The 25,436-nt window shown below is 37.0% G+C and overlaps 1 protein-coding gene across 2 annotated transcripts in view; it reads right to left on the bottom strand.

Annotated features, from left to right (window-relative positions):
- Positions 1–14,182, bottom strand: part of LOC149187143 (uncharacterized) — a 65,401-nt gene extending 51,219 nt beyond the window's left edge. For both annotated transcript variants that reach the window (XM_089411295.1, XM_089411296.1), the window contains exons 1-3: positions 13,762–14,182; positions 9,373–11,600; positions 8,989–9,189 (exon numbers count right to left, since the gene is read on the bottom strand). In XM_089411295.1, the coding sequence (XP_089267421.1) occupies positions 8,989–9,189; positions 9,373–11,600; positions 13,762–13,942 (2,610 nt within the window). In that variant the 5' untranslated portion in view covers positions 13,943–14,182. The remainder of the gene's footprint in view (positions 1–8,988; positions 9,190–9,372; positions 11,601–13,761) is intronic.
- Positions 14,183–25,436: the final 11,254 nt, after the last annotated feature.

The following is a 25,436-nucleotide window of genomic DNA, read 5'->3' on the forward strand; positions in this document are numbered from 1 at the left end:
AGCTTTGACCCAGCAGATGTAGCAGCAGCAGCTTCGACCAAACTTGGAAGACTACAATCTCTCTTGATACACCTCGGAATTGAGTGAGACTTGTCCCAAAATTTCGATCTTTAGCCCTTCTATCTTCTTCCAAAAACTCGCACTTCTTTCCAGCTTCTTTTCCAACCCTTAGACAATTTCATACTTTTCCAGCTTCCAGCTTCAAAGATCGAACTATGTGAGAGAGAAATGAGATGCTCCAAAAGAATTCGAACTCCTTGTATTTATATCCCTTCTGTGAGGTCGAATTACTGTCTTGAGGCCGACTTGATCTTCTTGAGGCTAACTTGGTGTGGAGGAGACTAAATTCATTTTTGACTCAAAAATAATTCTTTTTACATGATCTGAAAGCCCAAGAAGGGTCTCTTTAAATGTACAATGACTCTAATGACTTAGAATAAATCCTAGAAGTACTCAAAATGGAAACTTTGACCTAAAACATGATGACCCAAGTATGAAACCCATGCTTTAATAAGTCATAATAATAATAATAATAATAATAATATTTTCTTCATTCTTTTGATAAGTACAACTCAAATATATGTATAAAGGTCGAACCTAGTTACCATTTTCAACACAAACTACTCCACAGCTTCTCCAACACCTGCATAACCATCAAATCATCAATGATAGGCCCTACACCTGAGCATATAGGCTAAAAACCATCCATACACACACCAAGTACCATAAGCATATGCTAATTTTAGGCAACAATCGTATGTTCTATGCTTTAGAGCAATTTTACTTCAATTTCTTTATGAACCCAATATCAATTTCAGTTTAGCAATCACATAAACATGTAATTAAAATGTTGATACAACATAAACATAGACAATAGAAGACAAGCCAAGACAAGAGGGCACAAGATGTGGCACCAGCGAGGGACAAACCCCAATGTGGGGAAACCCTTGATCAAATCTTCTTTTAGTCTTCAATAGTTCAGCAGAGAGAGATAGTACAATTTACAAACTCTGATAATTTATAACAGCAGCAAAAGAGCCCTAACCAGAAAAGTCATCGCTGGTCAACAAGGAAAATTTCTTCCTCAATTCAGCTCGGTCAAAACCCAGTCAACTTCAGCCTCCAACAGCAAGTCTAATCAGTCTAAAAAAAGTCCATTCAAAACTAGTCAACCCTGCGATCAACCCTAGTACAGTTAACGCTGGTCAAACAGGAGATCAGATTGCTTTGGTTCTTGTGCCCAGATCTGCGCCCTGCTAGGACAGAATTCCTCCACCCAAAATCGCACCAAAACTAAGTCAACGCTTAGTCAACGCAATCAAAACATTATAGGCAAATGTTGAGGATGAATAGATGTGACTATTGGGCTTCTAAGCCTACATGAGTTTGTTGGTCGACCTTGACAATTTGACCATAATCAAAAAAAATTCATAACTTCATTCGTAAATTTCAAAATCGGATGATCTTTAGATCAATCCTACACCTCTCGGAGAGAGGAATCCAAGAAAAATATCAGTTGTCATAAATAAGATGACCCATGTGGAGTTTGGCCCTAGTTGCCAATTTAGCACTCCCTCTCAACTAGGGAAAACTCCACCAGCTAATCCATCTGCCAATCTGTACCATCTCTACCATCCATGCACTGCTTTGCACTACTAAACTATGAAGAAAAAGAAGTGATCGAGAATGTATCATACCATTCTCTACTGACCCGAAGTTAGTCCCAATCAAAAGAGAGTGTCTCATACCACTCTTACTAACCCAAAGTCAGTTCCCATTGATCCCAGATCAATATCAGACATCCTAGCATAGGGAGTACGGTAGTACACGATGCGTCCATCGGTAGTACTATGGTCCCTATCCTCATTTCCCTACTCATTGGCCAGATGAGAGGTACTTCCCATGAGTCCCAGACTGCATGGGTAGGATGTCTTAGCAGGAGAAGGATGAACCACTCGTCTTGCTCACATGTCACCAAGGGGTATCACAGGGGAAGGATGAACCACTCACCCTATACACAACAAACCACTAGGGGAAGGCTGAACCACTCACCCTATGGTTGCTCACCGCTCCAAGAAGTACCCCAAGCCCCCTAGAGCTCCCAGAGCTCAATGTCCATCTCATATAGGACCCTCATAAGAGGGTCTCTCCACAACTCCAAGTCGTTCTCGGAAGGCCAAGAATTTGACCTTCCCCAGGGGCTTTGTCAGAATATTGGCGACCTGCTCATCAGTCCCAATGTGATGGAGCCTTATTGCTCCTCATTGTACCATATCCCGAATAAAGTGGTACCTGATATCTATATGCTTGGAGCGATCATTAAACACGGGATTCTCTAATAATTGGATCCCACTCTGGTTGTCGCAAAAGATCATGGTGGTATCCAGCACATCTCCAAACAACTCTCTGAAGAGCTTCCTCAACCAAATAGCTTCACAGAAGGCCATACTAGCAGCTATGTATTCGGCCTCGGCGGTGCTCAAGGCAACCGATTTTTGCTTCCTGCTCATCCAGGATATCGAAGCAGAACCCAAAAAAAAAAATCCAGGAGTGCTCTTGCAATCCACCACACTGTCAGCCCAATCAACATCAGAATAACCATGTAGCCTCACATTTTTGGTAGTGTATCTCAGTCCATTAGTGATTGTGCCCCGAAGATATCTCAGAAGATTCTTGGCGGCAATCCAATGTATATGATGAGGCTCAACCATGTATTGGCTCAATGTGTTAACTGCAAATCATATGTCCAGACAGGAATTCACCAAGAACATCAGTGCTCCTATGAGTTGATGATACTCAGAAGCATTTCACAATTCAGGTCCAGCAGCACTACCACATAACTTCTTAAAGTTAAGTTCCATCAGAGTAGTCACAGGCTTGCAGTCCACCATCCCAAATCTTTCCAATATCTTCACAACATATTTTCCTTGAGAGAAGAAAATCTCACCTGACTTTTGCCAGACCTCCAACCCTAGGAAATAGTGCATCGGTCCTAGTCCTTCATCTCAAATTCAGAAGCCAACTCCCTCTTACATATGTGAATGACAAGGTTTGCACCTGTCAGAAAGAGGTCGTCCACATAAAGTACCAGAATGAGAGGTTTATCATTTTCAACCTTAAAGTAAAGGTTTGAATCGGCTTCACTTCTAGTGAATCCCAGCTTCATCAGATAGCTATCGATCCTCTCATACCAAGCCCGGGGTGCTTGCTTCAATCCATAGAGAGCTTTCTTCAACCTGCATACATGAGATTCTCGATCATGAACTTCAAACCCCTCGGGTTGTTCCACATAGACTTCCTCTTTGATTGAACCATGCAAGAAGGCGGTCTCATGGATCGGGCGGATGGTGATGTATCGGGCAACAGAAGAAATATCTCATCGTAATCTACACCTTCCTTTTGAGAGAAGCCTCAAACAACAAAGCGAACCTTGAACTTTTTTGCACTTCCATCAGCTCCATGCTTGATTTTGTAGAGCCACTTAGAAGTGACAACCGATTTGTTCTAGGGTCTAAGGACCACTTCCTAGACATCATTCTTCATAATTGACTAGTATTCTTCATTCATAGTATCCTTCCATATTTGTTGCTTCACGACTTCGTCGAATGATGAAGGCTCATTTTGAATGATAGTGCTCATGGCGGTCAAATATCCTTGGTACCTATTCGGCTTCTTGCTTTCACGGAAAGTCCCCCTTGGTGCAATGTGCCTCTCAGCATCTTCGAGAGTCTCCCTAAGCCATTAGGGTCTCCTCTTGGAGGAGGAAGGCTCATGAGGGAGTGGATCAATAGGATCCATAGGTTCATCAACATCAGGCATCGTTTCGTCCTCTTTTTCACCCTGATTTCCGGTGTCAACTTCTTTGTCCTTCCTTAGGATAGGAAGGTTGTTGATCTTCCTGAGGGCAATATCTTCGTCGAAGGTGACACCATGACTTATCTCAACTTCCTTTTGACCAGCCACAAATTATGTATCCCTTAGAATTTTCACTATAGCCCACAAAGATTCCTTTCTTCCCAGATGCACCCAATTTGCTTCTTTTCTCTTTCGACACATGAAAATATACAGGACTTCCAAAAATTCTAAAATGAGAGACATCGGGTTTCTTACCAGTGAACATTTCTTCGGGAGTCTTGGAGTCCAATGCTTGATGAGGGCATCGGTTTTAAACATACACGGCGGTATTTGCAGCTTTACCCCATAGAAGCTTCGGAAGGCCTTGATAATGAAGCATGGCACGAATAGCTTCTACAATAGAGCGGTTCTTCCTTTTGGCCACACCATTCTGCTCGAGAGTCTATGGCATTGTAGTCTCCCTCTTAATGCCAGCTTCTCTGCAATAAACTTGGAATTCATTGGATTCATACTCGGTCCCATTATCAGTCCCCAATACCTTGATTTTCTTCCCGGATTGGTTTTCGATCAAGGTTTTGAAATGTCGGAACTAGGTGAACACTTCATCCTTCTTCTTCAAGAAGTAGATCCATGACTTGCGAGAATAATCATCCACAAAGGTGAGACAATATAAGTATCCTCCCAAGCAGTTTACGGGCATCATACCAGATATGTCAGAGTGGATCAATTGCAATGTCTGTGTTCTTGCTATTACTTGAGGGAAATGGAACCCTTGTAAGTTTTCCTTCGGCACATCCCAAACATACACCTTCATGCTCTACTTTGAACTCAGGCATACCTGTCACCATCTATCTCACATTGGGTAGGGCCTTATAATGAAGATGGGAGAACCTCCAGTGCCATAGTTCAGATTGTAGAGATGTGTCGCAAGACATGGCTCCCAATGGACTTCCTCCAACTTGATACGAACTATCAACCCTAAACCCAAGAGTAAAAGCATCCTTGAAATTTCTTTTCCAAACACGTACCTTTCCATCAATAAAAGCCACCTTGAATCCTTTATCTTTCATTGCTGAAATGGACACCAGGTTCTTCTTGAGATTGGGTACATATAGTACTTCTTTCAAATGAATAGTGTTACCTTGATTAAATTGAAGGGTAACATTCCCTACTCCCTTCACGAGATAGGTGACATCGTCTCCAAGGATGATCTCCAAGTTTGTCTCCTTTTCCATCAAATTAGAGAGGACTTCCTTATATCCAGTGAAGTGCCTTGAGGCACCACTATCAATCAGCCAATTTCCCAAAGTGTCCGGAGGAGAGGCAGTGGAGAGGGCCGATATAAGATAGTACTTTTTTTGCTTATTGTTAACAACATTGGATTCATCATACCTAGAGTTCCTTGATTTCTTGGAGGGTCGACCATTTCCTTGATGTCCCGCATTCCTTTTTCCTTTGCCATTGGACCTGCCATTCCTTTGATCGTTGTTGTTGTTGTTGTTGAAGTTGCCCCTAGAGTTGTTATGATAGTCATCATCTTGAGGTGTATCCCTTTTATTAGGACACTCCCTTGCATAGTGGCCAAACTTATTGCAAACAAAGCACCTGCCCTTCCTTCCTCCCTTAGATCCAGGCTTTCCATGGAAATGACCTTTAGACACTGCATTATTCCTCCTCTTGGAATGAGCAGAGAATGCAATGGGGTTGCTTCTATTAGAAGGCATTTCTTGCTCCACCATTCTTGTTTCTTCTTGAATGCATCTCTACATCAATTCTTCAAACCCTAGAATTCGATCATTGTTGAGTATAGTGGTTCTAAATACATACCATTCAGGTGGGAGTCCTCCAAAGGTGGTGAGAGTAAGTTCCTTGTCAAGAATGACTTCTCCAATCGAGAGTAGATCATTCTTGATTTCAGTAATCCTCAAGAAATAGGATTGAATGTCCTCGTCAGTGTTGTTAAAATCGCGATAAAATCGCGATTTTATCGGAAAATCGCGATTTTTTCATCTTGCCGATCAAATCGCGATTTTTATACGAAAAAATCGCCTACTTTTTTTTTGCCGATTTTTACTGAAAAAATCGCGCTTTTTTCAAAAAATCGCGATTTTTTCGAAAAAAGCGCGATTTTTAACGAAAAAATCGTGGGGGATCAGGACAGCATAGTTTTATAACTTTTTTGGGTTTTTTCATGCAATGTTTTTTGAAAGAAACAAATAATTTTTGAGTGGGGTAGCTTAATGATCAAGTCTAGGCCCTAGTATGGATATGCTATTCATGGTAATGTTAAATTCTTAAAGTAAAAGTGACATTCTCCTTAATCTTCATTTTCATCCTCTTACTTAAATTTTTAACATTACCATGAAATGACTCAGGATGTTTGAGAGTGGTTCCAGCCTCATTGGATTTCATATGGAGAAAGTAGAATTTTAGATTTCATTTAAAATCCAGCAGACTTATCAGTTTTTCAGGATTTCGGGATTGGGAGATTGTAATGTTTCCAGGTGACACCACCTGCCCGGGCTACCCCTGCCACCAGTAGAGGACGTGGTCTACCTCCTATAGCTCCTACTTCTAGTTCTTCAACGTCTAGATCACATCAGACTCCACTGCCATTTCCACCTGCACGGGCACCAGCATCTACATCTAGAGGGAAAGGGAAAGCTGTGGCATTTTCTCGCAAGAGGGGCAGAGGAAATCAATAGGATTAGACTTTCATTTTATTGTATATGACATTATGACATGATGAGATACATTATCATATTTTTTGTTGATATTTTGAGGCTGAGTTGGGACTTACTATTCAGGACATGATTTAATGTTATGTGTGATTTTAGCGCTAGAAATGATATTAAACATCTTATATATTAGTTTTTTTATCATATTTATGTGTCAATGTATTTATTTTATGTTGTAGATGGTTTAGATATTAAAAAAATTGAAAAAAAATGAATATTTTTGTGCCAAACGATTTTTTCCCGCTTTTTTCCGATTTTTTCCCGATTTTAACGATTTTTTCCGCTTTTTTCCCGGCGCCGATTAAATCCCGATCGCGATGTGTGCAACACTAGTCCTCGTCCTTGCCCTTCTTAATATCTTTCAACTTATTCTTGAGAAAGAGAATTTGATTAGCATTACTAACCTTGAACATGCCGACCAACCTGTCGTATATCTCCTTGGAGGTCTTCAATTCGAAGATATAGGCCACCAGATGCTTGTCAATGGAATCCCTGATAATCTTCTTCGCTTTGACTTCAACCTTATTGTACTTGGTCTTCGCAACAGCTGGTGCATTTGAAGGAGGCTCAGGGATTTTACCCTGCACATAATCCATCACTTCCTTCTCTTCCAAGTTCAAATCAAGAGACATCTTCCATCCATGATAGTCAGATTTATCTTGGAGCTTGTACTCAGCTGGGAAGTAGAATGAGGAACCCATTGAGTCTTTTGTCCTTGTCCAACTGTTTTTGGTGATTGCTCTTTCACTCTTGCTTGGGCTTTGTCTTCACCTCAGCTCTGGTACCATGTCAATTTTAGGCAACAATGGTATGTTCTATGCTTTAGAGCAATTTTACTTCAATTTCTTTATGAGCCCAATATCAATTTCAGTTTAGCAATCACATAAACATGTAAGTAAAACGCTGATAGAACATAAACATAAACAGTAGAAGACAAGCCAAGACAAGAGGACACAAGATGTGGCACCAACCAGGGACAAACCCCAATGTGGGGAAACCCTTGATCAAATATTCTTTTAGTCTTCAATAGTTCAGCAGAGAGAGATAGTACAATTTACAAATTCTGATAATTTATAACAGCAACAAAAGAGCCCTAACCAAAAAAGTCACGTTGGTCAACAGGACAAATTTCTTCCTCAATTCAGCTCGGTCAAAACCTAATCAACTTCGGCCTCCAACAGCAAGTCTAATCAACCCAAAACATTCCGAAAAAGTCCAGTCAAAACTGGTCAACCCTGCGGCCAGCCCTAGTACAGTCAACATTGGTCAAACAAAAGGTCAAGTTGCCTCGGTTCTTGTGCCCAGATCTGCGGCCTGCTAGGACAGAATTCCTCCACCCAAAATCGCACCAAAACCATGTCAACGCAATCAAAACATTATAGGCAAACGTTGAGGATGAATAGACGTAACTGTTGGGCTTCTGAGCCTACATGAGTTTGCTGGCTGACCTTGACTATTGGACCATAATCAAAATAAATTCATAACTTCATTCGTACATGTCAGAATCAGATATCTGTAGATCAATCCTACACCTCTCAGAGAAAGGAATCCAAGAAAAATATCAGCTGTCATAAATAAGACGATCCATGTGGAGTTTAGCCCTAGTTGCCAATTTTAACAGCATAACTTGCCAGTGTCCAATCACTGTCAACTAGGTGTAGCAGCTCCACAACCTGCCAAGGTATCCACACACAAGCCAAATACCTGCACTAACATCTGCAACCAATGCACAAGCCAAGTACCATCTCACTAGCACCTGCACCCAATCATCAAGCCCAGTACCTGTACCAATCCACCATGTGCATAAACATGACTCTGCATTGCATGCTACCAGGTTGACATCAATGCCAACCAACAAGTGAGCCATAATGCCAACACAATATTCTTTTTTTCTTAGTCTAGATAGAATTTGTATTATTATTCTCGTGTCTGAGCAGTATATCTGACACAGATGCTTACTTCTATTACCTATTCAGTGTGCTAGCACAGTGTACATTTCGAAACAAGCTTTGAAAAGTAATAATTCTACATAAAAGATCTTATGGTAAGCAGAAAATGCCAGGGTTAATGTATCACCAGATATTAACATTTCATAATATCCTTCAGAAATGTGTTTCTAGAGATCACCCCTATTCAGTAATCAGAAGACTTATTAAGTGTTGTTTCTAATAATAATAGAAAATAAAACATGAACAGCAGTCAGAGATCAAATCACGACAATACACTGTCAATCTTATATTTAATAACTTTATCTATGAAAGAAACAATATTCTCTTGATACATGCAAAATATCAATGTATTAACAATATTTCTTGGAAGTGATGAGACTTGTAAGATGATACATATTGAGAGAAAGAGATATGAGAGAGAGAGGAGCTTGTGTTAGATGGAAAACCTGCCAATAGAAACGCAACCAATTCTCATCTATTTGTTTTTTCCCAGCATCCATTTCCTTCCGTTTTTGTAAAAGCATCTGAGCGAGATCAATTTCTCCATATTCAAGAACCATGTAAATATAAGCTTCTTCATTGATTTTGCCATCCTTGAATTTTGAGTCTCCCGTCATCACACCCTTGAATAAACTTTTGTTTGTAATCTGTACAAGTGATAAGTTAATGTATCTCAACAAATCTAAGCAGAGATGCAAGAATTCATTGAACATTGAAATAACATCAGGAATCAAAAAACATAACTCAAACCTTACATGAGCCTTTTGCTATGATGTCAACTATTAAATGACAAAAATTGCATTTGTACACAAAAGAACTGTTTTGAGTACCTCATAGTCAATAAGCTGTATGATATAGTTCTTTCCACGCAACCTGGTTAGATAATCCATCTCCTGACAGAAACCGTATGCAGTAGAATAGTCACGGCCTTTTAGATTGATTTTTTTAAGGGCATAAATGGTACAGTCCGATGATATAACTTTGTGTACCTCACTGCTACCACCACTGCCTATCTTACCTAGTTTTTGATAGATTTTATTATTAACCCGAAAGAATGCATCTGGATCATAGTGTTTTTTGCGACTGCTAGTTGTTTCTCTGCTGGTACCAGCCTTCTCAAAGTTACTTTGAGAAGAAGACACTTGGACCAATTTGTTTAATCCACTTGCTGGTTCAGGATCTTGACCTCTCTCTTCATTTGCTTTGGGCACTACATGAGTCCCTTGAGAAATTCTTTGTTCTACTGACTTGGTTTCAACGAGGGGCTCTTGAGACACTCTTTCTTCTGCTGACTTGGTTTCAACTCGAGGATCTTGAAGCCTTGCATTGCTTGGTTCTTCAATTAAACATCTACCACTGTTTTCTTTCGTAGAGGCAATCTGTCCTCTGGACATATAGAGGCCATGATCTACAGATAATGATGCCAAAGGTCCAGAAGTGCATCGGATTGATGCCATGCTCTGGCATGCAAATGTTGAAGCTGTGGATGGAAAAATAGATGCGTGCAGAGCTGAAGAGTTGCATGCATCAAGATGTAAATTCCTTGAAGAATTGCCCAAAACAGAATGAGGATCTGGAAGCTTCAAATTTCCACTTGATTCATGTAGTGCTCCTCTCTTACCATTTGAACTTGGATCCTCACATAGACCATGATTTTGGACAGAGAATAACGGCTTGGGTGCAGGCATGCCCTGGACTAACGTTGGATTGGTCGCAACAAATGCTGACGCTGTGCATGATGAAAATGCAGGTACAGACAGAATTGAAGAGTTGTTTGCCTCATTTACAGAAGAAGAACTAGCCCTTGGTTTCAGGTTTTGATCCACGGTCATTTGTATTGTTGCTATAGAAGTCAGATTTGGTTTGGTAGCATATACCTCTTTATGAGTATGAACTTCGTCTTTAACCGCATTAGGTAGACCTGCCTGCTTCGAGTTCTGTTGATGAATGGTAAATGACTGCCCTAAATTACTCAAATTTTCGCTTCCCTGATTTTCTGTCAATGCAAGTGAATTTAAATGAGATGACAAGTTCTCCACACCAGTATCAGTGGCCACCTTTTCATAGGCCTCAGTAGACACAGAAACAATAGGAGTAGATGACATATTTGGCCTAACTTCAACATCAGAAATGTAACAATCACTCTTTAGTGTATCACTACAACCCAAGGCAAGATCATAACTTACAAATTGGCCCCTTCTAACAAAACTTTCTTTGTTATGTTCACTTATGAGTGAAGGGTAGGGCTTACTGTGAATGGAGTCATCTCTAGAAAAAGAGCTTGAGAATGTCTTTTTGCCATCGGCAGCATGCTTCAACAAGCTGCTTGACTTCAACTGCACTTGTTGGTCGTCACATGCTGGATAGAGTTGCTTATTTTGTGTGTCTGTAATGCATGAATTTGGAAGCTCAATACTTTCACCTTTAATTGAGGAGTCAAGGTTCACAAAATGCACCCTTTTTGGCCCATCAGATATCACTGGTTTTAAAGGCTCGGACCTACCAAACGCATCATGAGACTCCTGTTGTTGTTTCAGTTGATGTTTTGGAGCTGCTGCTGCTTCAACATTTGAATGCACAGAGTAAGGCTTAACTTCTTCACTGTATACACTATAGCTATTCGTGGATAAATTGTGCTGAGTCATTAATTTCTGGAAGCTTACCCCTGAATCAAATCCACCTGTGCCAAAATAATCACCCCCCTTTTCACCTAACCTTAAATCTCCAATGTTTTGGCTTGGGCTTCCAATACTCTCCATATCGACAGTTAAAGAGATAGACGTATCTTCAGCTAAGGATTTTCTCTTTCGATGTTCTGGGACATCATAGTTTCCTCCAGTAACTCTTCCAGATGAACTACTTTGGTCTGAAGTTGATGCTGCCTTCTCTTGGTCTGGAAAAAGATTTCCAGCAGGTACAGGGGAGTCTGTGCTAGCTTCTACATGGTCCTTTTCACCAAATAGTGACATCTTTGGGACAACATTATTTTCTTCCTCCCTGGAATTTGGAAAACAGACATCCGACTCTGTGTTGGATATGAGAACACGCCTGGCAGGCCCTACACAACCAAACACCACTGTTAACCAAATAAAATCCATGGTCCAAAAGAAAACCCTTTATCACTCACTCTTTACCAATTTCTCTCAATTCGCTCTTTTTTCAAATTGGCAAGCCATATAATCTTGCATCTGAATCTAGAGAACAGAATTACACAGAAGTGATTGCCACAGTTGTATGTCACAAAATTTCTTTTGCTTATCTCTACTTACTCATGCCTCAAGAAAATTACATATCATGCATTGTATTTTATGTAGGGAACTACACGGTGATCTACAAAAATTTGCAAGTGCTGGTTATGCAGAATTACTTTTAGTCCTTTCTATGTATTTTCACCGGATGCATTGGAATTCCAAGCATTGTTTGTATCAGAACAAATCATTTTAATTCTCCTTATATCATTTCTCGGAGTTGAGCTGCCTCCTATCTGATTTAATAAAGCTAACCAAAACAACATTGTGTTGGGTTTCCTCCTAAATGATTTTAATAAGCATCCATCTAAGGGTTGGCTTGTTAGCTGCGACACATTACAAAATGCAAACTAATCAATTCCAACAGTCAACTTTCTATTCTTTAATGATGCATACCATTTTCAAAATATTTTTAAAGAATGGTTGTTGATAAAAAGTTATAAAGTAATACTGTGAATAGCTTCAATCTCAAAGATATATTCTTCTAGTTGGGTCCCTCCAACCATCTCTCTTTCTAATCAAAAAGAATATTAAATTATTCATTATTTGTAATCAAAAACAATAACAATGTGAACCACTGTCTTTTCTGAAAATATCTCATGAGTCTTAATTCCCCACTCAATGTTTGTATAATGTACATGGTTCCACATCTTGTATTAGTTTCATGCCCAACAAAATGGCCAGAGACTGTGAATGTTGAAGGATTCAGATGGTCTGGATCAAACTCAATCACAAGAAGTGAACTTTCAAATACAACATGCAAGAACAAGCATGCCAATGAATCACAGAGAGATATACCTCCCAAAACAGTCTATCAGTAACCACTTTAGAACCTCTATTTTTTAGTCGAAAAGAACAACAAAAACATATAATGTCTTGCATCTAAGAACAAGACTTCCAATTTTACTGTGTCCCTTCTAAGCCAACGTGAGGGCACACTAATACAATTATGTATTCAGTTATTTCGTCAAACAAAATAGGATCTAAATTGAAAATGTTGGAAAAATTACTATGAAATTACTATGTAAAGGGAGATCATTTCACTCAGTGAGACATGCAGTAAAGTGGTACAATAAAAAGTCCGTATATTATCGAGAGATGTTCGCTCCATATCTTGATGGATTATGGTTGTTATGCAACCTTTATAACACTATGAAGCATTGCTTCCCGACTATTATGTATTTTCTAAGTATTTAGTATATTTAGGGTAACTTGGAACCGAAGAGGGTTTGACTTCTAATCTTAATTTTCTGAAATTATTCTGTAACTCAAATGTTTCATAACCAGGTGAATGGCCAGACCGTACAATTGGTAGAGAAAATAGATGGCCTAGGGGTAATGACATACAGAAGGATTACCCATGGCATCATAAAAATTGTATGCAAATCAATCTGGGTTTCATCATCAGTGTCCCCCATTGTCACTGGAGCCATATATATTTAGAAGAAAGTCTCCAGCACAGGTCACTTGGGTTGCATATCAATTGGTTTGTGATACTAAAATCCGAAATACATAGGAAACCACATTATAATTGCAAGTCTTGTCACTCCCTATACCTATTAAAGTCTCAAATCTGGCCAATAAAGTTGCGATTCTGTGTTGAGGGCAATGGCTTATCGAGCTGATCACCAGGGTTCCAATCCCCCTGAAGGGCCAAATTCACCCGCCCAAGTGGGTCCGGAACACATGTAATTTTTCTAATCTAGCTTGTGGAAACACCATTTTTCTAATCTAGCTTGTGGAAACATCATTTTCTGAGGTACATTGTATTTCATCTCGAAAATATATCATTCGAGTTCCCAAAGAAATGCCCATGAAACCCAACCCAGTTGTACGAAATCCAGTCTAGAACTCGAGGAATGCAAAATAGACAAATTCAAGTGCATTTCATGCTCAAACCCACGAAACTGAAGCTCAAATTTATGATTGAATTCGATCTTTAAAAACAACGATGGATATAGAATGACTAACCCAAGGTTTTGAGGCGCTTCAGGCTTACAAGAGGATACCGAAACCTCAAGGGCCTCGACTGGTTGTCTCTGAGACCTGCTTGTCCTTGGGAATAGGAAGAAGAAGAAGCCGGGGCTGCGCACTGATTCACTCTGTTTTCTTCTCCTTCAACCTGAAGTGGTTGATCAATTTGACTCTCCATCGCGCATACCTTTTGGCAATCTGCAAGACATTGCCGATGCCCTACAAGGACCCTTCATTGGGTATTAATAGTAATAATAACAAGAGCAATTGAAAGTGGTGTTGATACAAGCAGTGAAGTCCATGGCGGAAATTGACCAAACCCTCTTCTTCTTCTCGGTCTGTGTCTTCTGCTAGATCGCACCATTGTCTGCTTCGCGAGCGGCAGTAGAATATAGCAGAGAAGAGGGAAAAAAAGTATTTGAATGTCCATAAGTTGGATATTATAATTTTAATTAGGTATAAATATTTGGAAAGTTGACATGGACAAAAATGTTCACAGTGGCACAACGGATAATATGTTTTGGTTTAATATGGGTTTTCGACGTGGTGGTAAGAATGTGGGCGATTATTAATGATATAAATGTCTGTGGAAGTGAATTGTGTGCAAGATTTTGAAATGCATTTGATTATAATTTTTTTAATTTAAATTTATTGAATTAACATTTTTATTATAATATTATTGTGTTATTATTGAAAAATATTAATTTATTTTTTATATATAATTAAAAATATTTGTTAAATTATTTTAATTTTCAATTATTTAGTATATTTTTATATTTTTCAATTTATTAGGTAATAAGTGCTATATAGTAGTTATTTTCTGCTATTTAGTTTAAAGATAGGTAAATTAAAGTGCAAAACAATAAAAGAATTATGTGACATTGGTTATTAGAACTGTCCACTAGAATTCAGTAGTGTGCAAAAAAACATTTCCTTCCAACATTTATTGAAGGTTAATTTACTCTCCAAAAATGTGTTAAGTAATTCCAAGCAGGATTTGTATATAGATAAGATAATCTTAGTCCAAGTGAACTAATTTTGAAGTCTGTCTTTGAAGAAATCAAATGAAATCAAATTTATTTGGTAGGTCTAATCAACAAAGTTTTGTTAATGGTCATGAAATCGAGTGGGAGATTAAATATTACGATCAAAATTCACTAGTAAATTTGAGATCAAAATTGAGGCAAGTAGATCTACCATTAAAATATAAGATGTAAGCACATCGTTTGATTTGTCAATAGGAATCCCAAAGTGCACTAGATTTTGTGTGGACACTGGTGTGGAGACTACATCTATCATCAAGCACTAGATAGGTGGAATGTCCACTTGAAACATTGTTTCGAAAATTTCTTACAATATAAACAGTTATGAAAATCTACATTCAATTAAATTAGTTCTTAAATTTTTACACGAAACTAAAAAAAATTACATAAAATTTTCTAAAGTATAAATAACTATAAACATCTACATTCAATTAAATTAGTTTTTAATGTTTTCCTAAAATAAAAATAATATAATTGATTATTAAAAACTAACATATGATTGATTATAAAAAACAAACTTAATATACTAATCTTTAAATCATGAGAAAATTTGATGAAATTTATATTTAATTTGTTTTTAAATTTTTACCAAAAATAAAAAGAATATAATTGGTTAATAAAAACCAGAATTGTTTGGTAATTTGGAATTGTTTAGTAATTTGGAGTTATCCCAAAACCAGATTCATATTTAAATTTATTATTAATTTTTTATAATTAAATTAGTTTTTAAATATAATATAATTGGTTATTAAAACAAACAATAGCTAGTAATTTGGAGTAATGGGAAAAGTTATTCAAATTTAAATTTATATTTAATTTTTATATAATTAAATTAGTTTTTAAATATTTCCTAAAAATTAAAATAATATGATTGGTAAGCACATTATTTATTAATGTTCGGTATTATGAAAATTTGATTTATATTTCAAATTTGAATATTCTTTAAGTGTGTTTTTTTGGAAAGTTTTCCAACTTATTTTTTTATATCTAATTTGTCTAGGATGTGATAGGGGATTCACTGAAATCACAAGATTGACAAATGAACTGGTGTAAAATTTGGCCATAAATTTTTTTACTAAAATTTCTATAATTTTTAGTAAAATTGTATTTTTTATTATTTAAATTAATTTTTTAAAATTATACATAAATTTAATAATCATATATATATATATATTCAACTATTCAAATCTAAGTTATTAAGATCTTATGAAATTTATGAGATCAATAACTTTTACCTCGATAAAAGCAACATACTTTACATTAAATTTAACACCCCCAAAATCTTTTAAAATCTACTTTAGCATATGCATGCTACTATCTTTTTTCATATTTTCCTATGCATGTGTATTTGTTGAATCGCAGTCTGTGGGGTAGAATTTATGAAACTGATCACAGAGAGCATTTCTTTTGTGGTTGATATTGATTTATATAACACCATGCTCGCTTTATTTGGATAATCGCGATCTGATAATGAGTCGTTTATACAACGTTTGACGACCTTTCAAACTTGATCACTGATCTCAACCTACTTATCCAACATGAGTAGTGTGAGCAGAGCAGTCTGACATGAGCTACGTGAGCAGAGCAATGTGGTCAGCATTGAGAGCAACGAGCAGTGAACAGTGAGCAGTGTGAGAGCAGGGAGCTTTTATGCAGCAGAAGTATCGAGGAGCGAGCAAAGAGTAGCAATAACCTGAACAGCAGGGAGCAGTGTGAAGTAATCTTGGCATTTTATAGACCTACATATTTCTCGAAACAGGTTGGACGACAAATACATTCAAATATGACAAAGGAACAAGAAATTTCAAAACATGTGGAGACAAATGATTTAGGACAAGTGAAAATTGCCTCATTTGCCAAAGTTGGGAAGTGGGTTTGGGTCAATGCTAAACAATATCGGGGCATTTTAAAACAAAGAATGGCCCGTCTAAAATGGGAGCAAACAATGAAGAAATGTTCTAAAAAGAAAAGTACTCGAGCCCTTCTCAAAAAGTACTCAAACAAGTCTCCTCTACAAGCACGTGGCAACAAGAAGTCCATAGGAAAAGTCATTGATGATTCTGCCTTATATAGTCCCACATCCACACCTCTCACCTGGTCATCTGATCTTTATGTGAAAGAATTGTTAAATGAAAAACAAAGGTTGGAGGTTTTAGAAGCTAAAGGGCGTGAAAGAGATCATAAAATTCATATAATAACAGCTGGTAACAAGGCTTTAGCATAAAGCAATAAATTTTTGAAAGAACAAGTGGCATTGCTACAGGAAGCTCTCCTGATAGGGAAGACAGAATGACAACACATGAAGGAAAATGTGCAAAACATAAAGAAATATGTAGTGGAAAGTACAGAGGTGGTGAATGTGAAATCATCTCAGGATAAAGGGAAAATGATTGCCCAAATAAACAACCATCGAGAGAACGCAAGAGAAGAAACGAAAGGAGATTCCACCAAAGTTTCCAAAACTTGGGCTCAAGTTATTAGCAATTCTGCTAATAAGGAATGAGAAACAAATATTCAAGTTGGCAACATGCAAGATAGTGAAGGCAAGGAAAGACAAAATAGGGCAGCAAACATAATTATTAAAGGGGTGAAAGACTATGGGAAAAATGAATATACTCTTGACCTTGCAAGGGACTTCTTGAAAGACAAGTTGATATGGCAAAGACAAATATGCCAAGCATGGAGGGTGGGTAAGTTTAACGGGGAGAGAGTCAGGCCCATAAAGGTCATTATGCCTAGCTTGCATGATAAATATATAATTCTAAGCAAGAAACATCTCTTGAGGGGTTCTCATTTTTTCCTAGAAGAAGACTTAACTGTAAAACAATAGGAGGAAAGAAGGGAAGAAATTTTAAAGGTTAGGGCAGCAAGAGATGAAGGCAAGAGAGCATGGATTTATAAAGGCAAAGTTGTGATAGCGCGATTTGGACCTCCTTCCAAAACAAAGCAGCAAGATGGTAATAAAGAAGAGGCAACAAACTCTTCAACAAGAAATCAGAAAGCAAGGTCAGTATGGGAAAGCAAGGACAAAGACTCAAATGTGAGTCTTGCATGTCAAAATAAATAGCAAGTCATACCCGGTTTTCCTTGAGATTAGTTTGTTGGAACTGCAGAGGTTACCCATGGAGACGAGGACCTGGGTTAGGGCCTATTGCGAAAGATATAGACATAATTTGCCTCATAGAAACACATGAGCATGAAGGGTGCAAGACACCTTTGTTTGAAGGATACTGGACGATGCCAGTGTGGAACAAGGCAAAGGGAATGGCAAAGGGCACAAGGGTATCATGGTTTTAGTAAGGGAGAAAGAAGGTCGTCTCATTCAATTAGAAAAAGAAGACTCAAATAAGCAATTCATTTGGTTTAAAATATCATAAAATGGAAACCACACCAGAATTGCAGCATGTTATTTTGCGCCACAGGTTTCAAAAATCTTCAAATGTAGAGGGCTTGACCACAGAGATCCATTTGCAGCCTTAAAATCGGATATTGCAACATATTTGCAACTAGGTGAAGTCCTTATAGTGGGTGATTTCAATGCTAGTACTGCAAGTGAGCAAGCTAGCATTCTTTGTTGTAAAGATGATTGTGACCCTATTTGGCTTATAGAAGAAAGTAATCATCAATGGGAAAGAATTTCAAAGGACAAGGGCTGCAATCTCTTTGGTGAACAATTGCTTACTCTATGTGGGGCCTTTGATTTAGTCATTTGTAATGGCTTGACTAGATGGGCAAAGTCTGGTAATTTCACTTGCAATACTTACAATGGAGCAAGTGTGGTAGATTATGTAATTTGCTCGCATGGTTTGTGTGAGAAAATGGAGGAAGTTTTAATTGGAGATCAGCTGTGGGACTTGAAATCAAATCACAAGCCAATTTATTTATGATTCTCTGGGATTGGAAAGAAACAACTAGAGTAAAAAATTCAGCATGTCCAACAAAATCCCCCACAGGGCAGAATTCTTTTGACCCCAGAAAATTGTAATACCTTCAAAATGACGTTAGAGAGGCTCTTCGAGAAGGAGAAAATTACAATTCGCAGACTTCATAGTCATGAATTAACACATTTAATTCAAAGCGCACTTGCAAAGTGCAAAAGAGCAAAAATTAAGAAGTTTGAAACAAATTGCTTTCTGGTTAATCCTTGGTTTGACGAGGAATGAAAGAAGGCAAGGAGAATGTGGAAAGAGTCAAACAAGGATAACATAAAGTTCAAAGCTTATAAGCAGTTATTAAGCAAGAAAAAGGTCGATTTCATGGTTTAGAGGAGGGAAGAACTAATATTCCTTGGGAAAAATAATCCCAAATTATTTTGGAAGGAGCTCCAACCGAAAAACGTACAAATTGGAAATAATATTACAGCTTCTAAATGGTTTGACTATGCAAGACAACTCTATGAGCAGGTTCCCAACATTGACCCTCCCCCCTTGGTCAACACTGATATTGAACTCTTCACGGTACAAGAGGTAGAGATGGGTATCAAGAAGTTGGGTGTTGGAAAAGCAAAAGACTCAGTTGAACTCTAAGCAAAATATCTAAAGTGGGGCTCAAAGATTCTTGCACCTCACATTACAAAAATCTTCAACAACACCATACAACAAGGGCTCCCCACAGATTGGACAACTAGTCTGGCAATACCTCTTTTTAAGAGCGGTGACGTCAATAATCCCTCTAATTATAGGACCATCATGATAAACCCTTTGTTTGCAAAGCTATTTGGAAGCATGCTAGAAAACAAACTTAGCAAGTGGGAAGAAGAAAGAGATAAGCGTGCTAAAGGGAAAGCAAGTTCTAGACCTAAACATTCCACAGTTGATCATTGTATAACTTTAAGGCACATCATTGAAAAAGTTTGGGAGAAAAAGGAAGAAGTCTTTTGTTGCTTTGTTGATTTCATAAAAGCACTTGACTTGGTTCCTAGCGATTAACTTTGGCATAGAATGGAGGAACTTGGGGTTCCTAAACATTTGAGAGTAGTTGTGCATAGGCTGCATGAAGAGGTGAAAGTCAAAATTAGAACTTCAGCAGGCATTTTTAAAAGTTTTGGAAGCGATATCGGGGTCAAGCAAGGTTGCCCACTGTCTCCTACCCTTTTTGGTTTATATATTGACAAGTTTGAGGAGTGGTTAAATTCTCAAGGGGGTGATGGTATCTATTTGGGAAAGTTTGTTATAAGGCTTCTTTCATATGCTGATGACCTTATTCTGATTGCTAAATCGACTCTTGGTTTGCAAGAACACTTACTATCCCTTGAGCATTTTTGTAGAAGTGCGGGGATGCAAGTCAATATTAGCAAAACAAAAGTAGTGGTCTTCACTAAGAAAAGAAAACATTACCAACATAACTTCTACTTTGAAGGCGACATTCTAGAAGAAGTTGCGGATTACAAATACCTCGGAATTGACTTCAACAAAAATCTAAGCTGGAATGGTTGTAGAAAGAAAAGAACTTTGGGGAGTTGGAAAGCATTTTATGCTTTTCAAAATAGGTGTAAAGAGGCAAAGTTATGGGACTGGAAAACCACTCAAACTCTTTTTGGGCTTCTAGTGATTCTGGTGATTCTCTATGGTTGTGAACTATGGGCCAATAATACATCTCACATGCAGTGGAAACAAATTGAGAAAATTTAGAAGCGTTTGATTGCAAACAAATTTAAGATTAAAAGTGCAGTTCCTTATGATATCTTGTTAAATGAAACAGGGACTGCTCCTATTGAAGCAATTGCTATGGTGCGAGTCGTTAGGTATTTAAAAAAAATTGAGCAAATGGAAGAGGGTAGATGGCCTAAGGTTGTCTTTAATGATAGATTGTGCAAGAGCAAAAAAACTTGGATGCAACAAATTAACAAATGGTTTAGTAAATGGGGTGAATGCGTGTCCCATAAACAGTAAAGAGAGAAAAGTTTTTGTTATGAAAAAGTTCCACAAGCGTACTTGGGATAAGGAGCTAGGAAGAAAGAAAAAATGCTATATTGAAGTGTTCAATCCCACTCATAGTCATCAACCAAAAGCATACATAGAGGCCAATATCTCTTGGAGAGCCAAAATTATTATTTCTCAGTTAAGGATTAATTCTCATCAACTCCGTTGTGAAACAGTGCTGGAAAAGGCCAAAGGAAGTGTGGGAGGAAAGAGTATGCATTTGTTGTTCTCCGAAAAAGTGGAAACATAAAAACATTTAATTTTAGAATGTGAGGCCTTCAAAGACAACAGGGAAAGTTATGCAGATATGTTGGCAGCTAGCTCTTGGGATAATCTATTTAGCGAGGGGTTTATCGAGAAGCTCGGAACATTTATTTTGAAGCTTCACAGAAAAATGACCGAATACATCAAGCGAATGAAGAAGCGATCTGTCCCATAGGGTATCTTTAGCCTCATGGACGTTAAAATAATTTCTTCTTCTTCTTCTTCTTATGCATAGTACCAATTACACTGCATGCATAGGTTGATGAGCTTATGTTTGCATTTCTATAATGTGCAATATTTTGTGTAACAAATGTCATCTCGACATCCATACCATTATTCAATTTCTTTTTAACAACTCTTTGAGATATGAATTCTTTTAATAGAGATTGAATAGAATTTTCCTTATTGGTAGTGGTATACCGAAATGTTGATTTGATAATAGTCTTAATAAAAAATTTAATTTGAATTAGAAATTTTGTACCAAGTTACAACCTTCATACGTTCATGCTATGTGTATGAATCCACTCGCTATTCACATCACAGGTGACTAGAAAAGGAGCGGAAAATAAAGTAACTCATACATAACAAATACAAAAAAAATAGAATTATTATATTTACCAAAAAAAAACTAATTAGGAAATAGAATTATTATAGAAAGAAAGAAATAAATAAATTATTTTAACATCCACGAGGCTAAGATAGCCTATGGGACAAATTGCTTTTTCATATGCTTGATGTATTCGGCCCTTTTTCTGTGAAGCTTCACAATAAATGCTCCTAGCTTCTCGACAAACCCCCCACTAAATAGATTATCCCAAGAGCTAGCTGCCAGCATATCTGCATAACTTTCCCTATTTTCTTTGAACGCCTCTCATTCTAAAATGAAATGTTTTTTTGTTTCCACTTTTACGGAAGAACAAAAAAGGCATACTCTTTCCTCCCGCACTTCTTTTGGCCTTTTCTAGCACCCTGTTTCATAACGGAGTTGATGAGAATTAGTCCTTAACTGAGCAATAAGAATTATAACAGAGTTGATGAGAATTAGTCCTTAAGTGAGCAATAAGAATTATAACGAAGTTGATGAGAATTAGTCCTTAACTGAGCAATAAGAATTTTGGCTCTCCAAGAGATATTGGCCTCTATGTATGCTTTTGGTTAATGACTATGAGTGGGATTAAACACTTCAATATAGTACTTGTTTTTTCTTCCTAGCTCCTTATCCCAAGTACACTTGTGGAAATTTTCCATAACAAAAGTTTTTATCTCTTAAATAGATAAATAAAACCTAAAATGGATCTCAATTAAGAAAAACAAAATAATTATTTATTATAATTAAAATAATTTTCAAATATTTACGTCGTAAGGTGTTTCCCTATAAAAAGACTTCCCCACTGCTTTCGTGTCAAAATCTGTGCCATTGGATTTTTGTGTTAGATGATTGGGTAATCATTACCCGTTGATTTGAATTGAACAAACGGTTGCTACTAGGTCGTTGGATCCTACAATAAATTGTCAACTATCTTCCTTATGAATCATCAACTGACTTAACTTCTTATATCAATAATATTTTTCTCCATGAACAAGGTTTTTCTTCAGATTTTTAGGTATGCTTCTTTCGTTAATTATGTCACTTTGTAACTTGATCTTGCGTTGTAAGTTTTGATTAATGTCGATATCGATAATATTTTGCTCCATGAACAAGGTTTTTCTTTAGATTTTCAGGTATGCTTGTTTCATTTCATTAATTATGTCAGTTTGTAACTTGATCTTGCGTTGTAAGTTTTGATTAATGTCGATACGAAAAGTTGAATATTTCTATTGAACATTTAGCTCTTCTGTCCAACAGAGCAGACTCCCCTTGCGAAATCGCAGGCTTTTAATTAATGTCAATACCAGTGTTGATACCAATAAGTTGAATATTTCTATTGAACATTTGACTCCTTTTCTGTGCAACAGAGCAGACTCCCCTTGCCAAATCGGAGGCTTCTTCATATCGAAACACACCCAAATGATCATTAATTTGTGGGTGATGGGACAGGATCCCAACGCGATCCTCTTGAATATCTTCCAGAGCGATTCTTGCAGACGCCTACAGTTGATTACACAACTTCGAACTGATTCCATTTGGAGCAGGAAGAAGAATATGCCTAGGCCTTCCCATCGGCCATCACATGCTTCACTTCATTCTCACTTCTCTGCTTCATTCCTTCGACTACTCCCTTCCCCATGTTCATACCCAGTTAGACATGAATAAAAAAATGGGCTCTCGTTGGACAAAGCTGCTCCATTGAAAGCAATCCCCACGCCCCGCTTATCCCCATCTCTACTGACACGCTAGATCAGAAATTTAGTTTTTTTGTTTTTCAAAAACATTGATGATTGAAGTGGTGAAAATGTATTCAGCATTTTCAAAATGGACACATCAAAAATCTTGAAACTTAATAGCTATATCTTGGATTTCCAACAAAAAATTCACCAGTTCTTTTGTAAAATCCTAAGAAGGTTTCGATTGTTTTCATAAATTTATTAGTCTTTAATCTGCCCTCTTTTATGTATGCCATTATATATACATATACAGTGGGCAAGCCATCCCGAGAGAGGAATGCTGAAAAGATTTAGAGGGTTGTTTTCTTTGTCAAAAAAATGGTATTTTGTAGATTGGCTTTTCAAGGTGGTATTCTATACAATAGCTTTTTAAAGTATGGTAATGATGAAAGGGCAGTGCATGATGAGTACAGTGCAATAGACAGAGCATGCAGAAAGGTCTTTTTTTGTGTTGTTTTTTGCAGGTTTCTTTCGGAGGGATTTGGAGGAAGAAAGTTCTCTACCCAAAGGCAGAGTTGGTGGCCTCTCCACTATCTGAAAAGCATAAAAACTATACCATATATTCCCTCGATATTTAAAATGTCAAGCAGAACATTTGAACACTGTCCCTAAAACAGAGAAAACATTTCATTGCAGTGGCCTAAGGAGAACAAGAGGACAAGTTTAACACGAAAAAACATGTATATAGGGCAAGTACAGGCACTGGATTTGGCCTTCTCTCTGCCATCCTATATTCTTATGTTGTTCAACATGTGTGTCTAACGTCCTGGCATTTTTTAAGCTGCAATATATGTCACCAAATGAATTAGAACGACATTGGATGTTTTTAAGAGATTATATTTTAAATTTTAAAAAGTTAGGGAATGTTGACATGAGTAAATTATTATTGTTGAATATGGATATTTATTTTATTTTATTTATAAATATATTTATTTTATTTTAGAAGTAGAATTTTAGTTTAATTAAGTAGATGGTGTAGAGTTAATCTTTATGGAATATGCATTGGTATTGAGAGATGACAAAAAAGCATGTATATAAGGCAAGTACAGGAATTGGATTTGGGCTTCTCTGCCATCCTATTAAGCTGCAATATATGTCACAAATGAATTAGAACGGTATTGGATGTTTTTAAGAGATTATATTTTAAATTTTAAAAAGTTAGGGAGTGTTGATATGAGTAAATTATTATTGCTGAATATGGATATTTATTTTATTTTATTTTAGAATTAGAATTTTAGTTTGATTAAGTAGATGGTGTAGATTTAATCTTTATGGAATATGCACTGGTATTGAGAGATGATGAAAAAGCATGTATATAAGGCAAGTACAGGCACTGGATTTGGGCTTCTCTGCCATCCTATATTCTTATCCTGTCTAGCATGTGTATACATATGGGCTTCCCTTGTCTTGGCATATATTAAAAATAAGAATCAAAGTATGGGATGTCATAAATTATCGTTAAAATCCTAAAAGGAAATAGGAAGAGAAGTAGTTGTATAATTATCCATTGCTTCAGGGATCACGTTTCTGGTGACTAACGAGGCTTAATATTTTAGTCTTTTTCGGATGTAACGTCCTGGCATTTTTTAAGCTGCAATGTATGTCACCAAATGAATTAGAACGGCATTGGACGTTTCACCAAATGAATTAGAACGACATTGGATGTTTTTAAGAGATTATATTTTAAATTTTAAAGAGGATAGGGAATGTTTATAGGAGTAAATTATTGTTGTTGAATATGGATATTAGTGGTGAAAATTAAAATAACAATTTATATTTACAAGTATATCTATTTTTATTTTAGAAGAAGTTTTTTAGAATTTTAGTTTAATTAGGTGGATGGTGTAGATTTAATCTCTATAGAATTTGGAATATGCACTAGTATTGAGAGATGGTTAGAAGATGTCATATCATACACTTATGTGGTATTAGCTCATAGTATTATAACAAAATTAATCTATATAGCAAAGTGGGTGTGGCTCTCCTTAATTAAGAATATTGTTTAATTTAATATAATTTATTCCACAACTAACTAAATGTTTTGCACCTCAAAAGATTTGATTCTTTCAATCCTCTAGAGTTAACAGGGATTAGCAAAACTATCACCTACTAAAACCTC

The sequence above is a fragment of the Pinus tabuliformis genome, chromosome 3_1, assembly GCF_031772625.1.
Source record: "Pinus tabuliformis cultivar Carrire ecotype Pingquan chromosome 3_1, CPIR1, whole genome shotgun sequence".
Lineage (NCBI taxonomy): Eukaryota > Viridiplantae > Streptophyta > Pinopsida > Pinales > Pinaceae > Pinus > Pinus tabuliformis.